We start from the raw sequence: 3,888 nt of genomic DNA, 5'->3' as shown, positions 1-3,888 counted from the left end.
AATATTATAGGCCTAATAATAAAAGAATATGGCTGCCATGATTTGATAGATTCGCGTATAAATCGTTGCTGCGTTAAAGACATTCGTTGCAGGTCCTCATAGAGAAGAGAGGGAGATCCCCATCAGAAAGGATGACCGGATTGCGCTTCACTCTGCGGCCACGCCCACTTGTAGGCTTTAACATCTGCACTTGCGTTGAGAAGCTCGAAGGGCAGAGGACGTCAGCGGCGATGACGTCACGGCTTCCACGACGCTGATTGGTGGAAAGCCGAGCCTGCAGAACTTCAAAGCTAGAGAGTAGCTACAACTAGCACAGGGTAAGGGGAGGCGAGCATCAGTGCATGACAATACTCCTTTAAAAAAACACCCCGAACAAGCACGTAGCCTATAAATGTAAAGGTATTCTCAAAGGTGGACACTTCTGGGATGGCAACTTCACTTCTAGGGGTGAGTAAGAGCTTATTGTTTACTTCTGAATGATATTTTTTTTTACTTTCGTTTTTTCCAGAAATAGTTTATCTCGTTCGTAGTTGAAAACACGAGTCTGAAATAAACCTGCATAGCTGTATTTAAAAAAATCAAATAAAAAGAACAGAGATATTTTTATATACATATTTACATGCACAGTAGTTAAATTCTACTATTTTAATTTGTATAATGTTCCATGAATAGCGTCGCGTTTCGTTTGGAGGGAATATGCTGCTTATAAAAAGAACATGCAGAACAATGCAACGCATTATAGTATAATTATAATACTTTTCTTTTCTAAACCAACTTAAAGACCTTATCTATTTGTAGAATTATTTTCTATTTACGTTTTTCTTTCTCTGTGGTTTAACATGTTTGTGTTTGTTATTTGTAATCACTCCAGGAAGAGCCCAAGTTTGGATCTACTCCTTTAGCCATGTTGGCTGCAACCTGTAATAAAATAGGCAGCCCGAGCCCTACATCTGCCATGATATCGGACAGCGCTTCATTTGGGAAAGGCTTCCATCCTTGGAAAAGAGGCTCTCCGGGAAGCTGCAGTCTCGGATCGAGTCTGTCGTCTCGAGGCGGGAGCGGCCTGGCGGAAACCTTTAGCGCAAATGGTTCTCCAGTTTCCAGTGCTTTCTCACTAACAACCAGCAGCGCGTCCGGGAGCCCCTTCGGGAGCGATTACTCCGCGTTTCAGACTTCTGTGTCCATCTCAGGAGGATCTCAGGAGCCGAGTTCACAGCCCGTGTTCATCTCCAAAGTGCACACTTCAGTGGACAGCCTGCAGGGCATCTACCCGAGGATGGGCGTCGCGCACGCGTACGACTCTTGGTTCAAGTCGGGCATCGCTGCCGGGGACGTGGGCGCATCGGCCGGCGCCTCGGGCTGGTGGGACGTGGGCACCGGTTGGATCGACAATCCGCTGAGCGCCAATGGCCTCCAGACCTCGCTGCATTCTCCGTTGGGAGGCTACAACTCGGACTACTCGGCGGCGCTCGGCCACTCCGCGTTCAGCGCTGCTTCATCGCCGCACCTGCTGGCCGGCGGTCAGCACCTAGTGGACGGATTCAAGCCCGTATTGCCGGCCTCGTACCCGGACTCTAACCCAAGCTCCGTAGCAGGCGCCAGCGGAGCTGTCCTAACCGCACCGCCCGCTGTTGCCCTCGCGGGTTCTCCACGCTCGTCTGCAAGACGCTATGCGGGCAGGGCGACCTGCGATTGCCCAAACTGCCAAGAGGCTGAACGGCTTGGACCGGCAGGGGCGAGCCTGCGGCGCAAAGGGCTGCACAGTTGCCATATCCCGGGTTGCGGTAAAGTCTACGGCAAGACGTCTCACCTGAAGGCGCACTTGCGCTGGCACACGGGCGAGAGGCCGTTCGTGTGCAACTGGTTGTTTTGCGGCAAGAGGTTCACACGCTCCGACGAGCTCCAGAGGCACTTGCGCACACACACTGGCGAGAAGCGCTTTGCCTGCCCCGTGTGCAACAAGCGCTTCATGCGCAGCGACCACCTCAGCAAACATGTGAAGACGCACAGCGCCGGTGGCACCGAAAATTCAGCACCGAACGGAGGCGTGTGCAAAAAGGGCAGCGACACCGACAGCGAGCAGAGCGCGCCGGGCAGCCCTGCGTGTCAGTCCCCGGATAACGCTGCACACTACGGATCCAGTCCAGACGGCAAGCACGAACGGCCACAATTCAATCAACTGAACAATCTGAATTTGTAAAATAAAGGGTAAAACTGCGTTGCGGCTGTGTCAGTAAGCCTACTTCTATAAGTCCAATACAGAACGTCCATAAAAAAAACTTTTTAAAATGTTATCTAATATTTTATCCAAAAGTCTCAGGTGTCTTCATAAACACAGACAGGGAGCAGAGACAACTTCCAGTAGCCTACACTATAAAGCCTGGAGAACTTCATGCGTCAAAGAAACTTCAACGAAAAACACCCTTATGTTTACTGTATATATTTAGGTTTACTATGAAATGTCTTGTTTGATTTAACTATACTGAGGCACTTTACTCTTCATATTTAAAGAAAAGCTGTTTACTTTATGGTAAAACAGTACACCATAAACTCAGCAAGACAGCACTGAGTACATCTGATATTTTAAAAGCTCATGGTGAATGGTGTTTGCCTAAAACAAATATCGATCAAAAATGTTGCTTAGTTGTCACAGAAGAAAGGCTTAATGGCCTTTAGGACACTTGTGAATTGTAATCAAGCAAATTTAAAGAATCCAATCTCAGTGTGGTTTTGTACCGTAGTTTTTCATTTCTTTGTGACTCGAAACTGCTCAGATATTTCCTACAGTGCGTTGACATGTTCAGTTTCTCCTGGAAAACAAACTGAAAAGTTGTACATACAGTGTGTGTCTCAGTTTTATTTATCCACGAGTTTCAACTGTACTTTGAAGTCTATCAGAGTCGCACTTTGAATTTATATTTATGATTTTAGAATAGGATCATTTCTATCAGGTTGTTAATCTTTCCTTCTTCTTTTTTAATTTTATTTAATCGTTTTTTTGTTTGTTTAATTTAATTGCGCATGTGTGTTTGTATTTACTGACGATTGGTTTTAAGGTTAATATCTCTTAATAAAGTCAGATTGAGTTTGACTACAAAGTAAATTCACTTCTCGTTTGTTCTTATTCGCTCTCTTTATGCAGCACTGAAACGAAACTAAATTGTATTTTTTTGTGCGTGTGTTGCATTGTGAACTGCGGCTGTGTATGTTAAAAAAAACCTTATTATTCGATTAGTATTTCTTTAGAATTTTATAAAGCAAACTAGCTAAGTTTTAAAACTTTTTTTCGGGAGCATTTCATCACACAGAAAGAAATCTCCTAAAATAATAATAATAATAATAATAATAATAATAATAATAATAATAATAATAATAATAATAAATACGTTTTACATAATACAAATGTTTGATTTAAAGTTCACTATTGGAATAGGCTACTTTAAAAAATATATAAATCAAACCTTTATAATAATAATAATAATAATAATAATAATAATAATAATAATAATAATAATGCTATTATTATTATTTTATTATTTTATTTAATTTTTTTTTTTAAACCAGCTAAATCTAAATATCGACCTAGTCCTAATTCCTTCCTTAAACTCATTTAATTCAACTTGTCACTTTATTTTTTGGGGTAAAGTATTAAGTGATATGCAGATCAAGCTTACAGTTAAAATAAATGACGCAAGTGTATGTGTGCACGCGCCTTTTTGCTTTTATTTTAAAATATTTAATGAAAAACTTCTTTTCGGAAAAATCATCAAGTCAGACAATCCATCGGAAATCTGGGTGTCAATGTAATAAACTGATCAACGAGTGCAGAAAACTCGCAGATTTAAAGCAGTAGAGAACAATTTATGAAAGATTATTATTATTTTTGTT

General features: G+C 42.1%; 1 protein-coding gene across 1 annotated transcript; it reads left to right on the top strand.

The window, feature by feature from the left end:
* Positions 1-313: 313 nt before the first annotated feature.
* sp8a (sp8 transcription factor a) lies at positions 314-3,046 on the top strand. Its single transcript, XM_058377450.1, has 2 exons — positions 314-447; positions 872-3,046. The coding sequence occupies exons 1-2, from the start codon at positions 427-429 to the stop codon at positions 2,198-2,200; spliced, it is 1,350 nt and encodes a 449-aa protein (XP_058233433.1). The 5' UTR covers positions 314-426; the 3' UTR covers positions 2,201-3,046.
* Positions 3,047-3,888: the final 842 nt, after the last annotated feature.

Source organism: Hemibagrus wyckioides, linkage group LG24 (assembly GCF_019097595.1).
Source record: "Hemibagrus wyckioides isolate EC202008001 linkage group LG24, SWU_Hwy_1.0, whole genome shotgun sequence".
Classification (NCBI taxonomy): Eukaryota; Metazoa; Chordata; class Actinopteri; order Siluriformes; family Bagridae; genus Hemibagrus; species Hemibagrus wyckioides.
This window is presented reverse-complemented; position numbering and strand designations above follow the sequence as displayed.

Bases quoted from the DNA above. Each gene is read 5' to 3' on its own strand.
- sp8a (XM_058377450.1), top strand. From the start codon at position 427: ATGGCAACTTCACTTCTAGGG. The intron at 448-871 runs GTGAGTAAGAGC...TAATCACTCCAG, and splicing joins TGGCAACTTCACTTCTAGGG to GAAGAGCCCAAGTTTGGATC.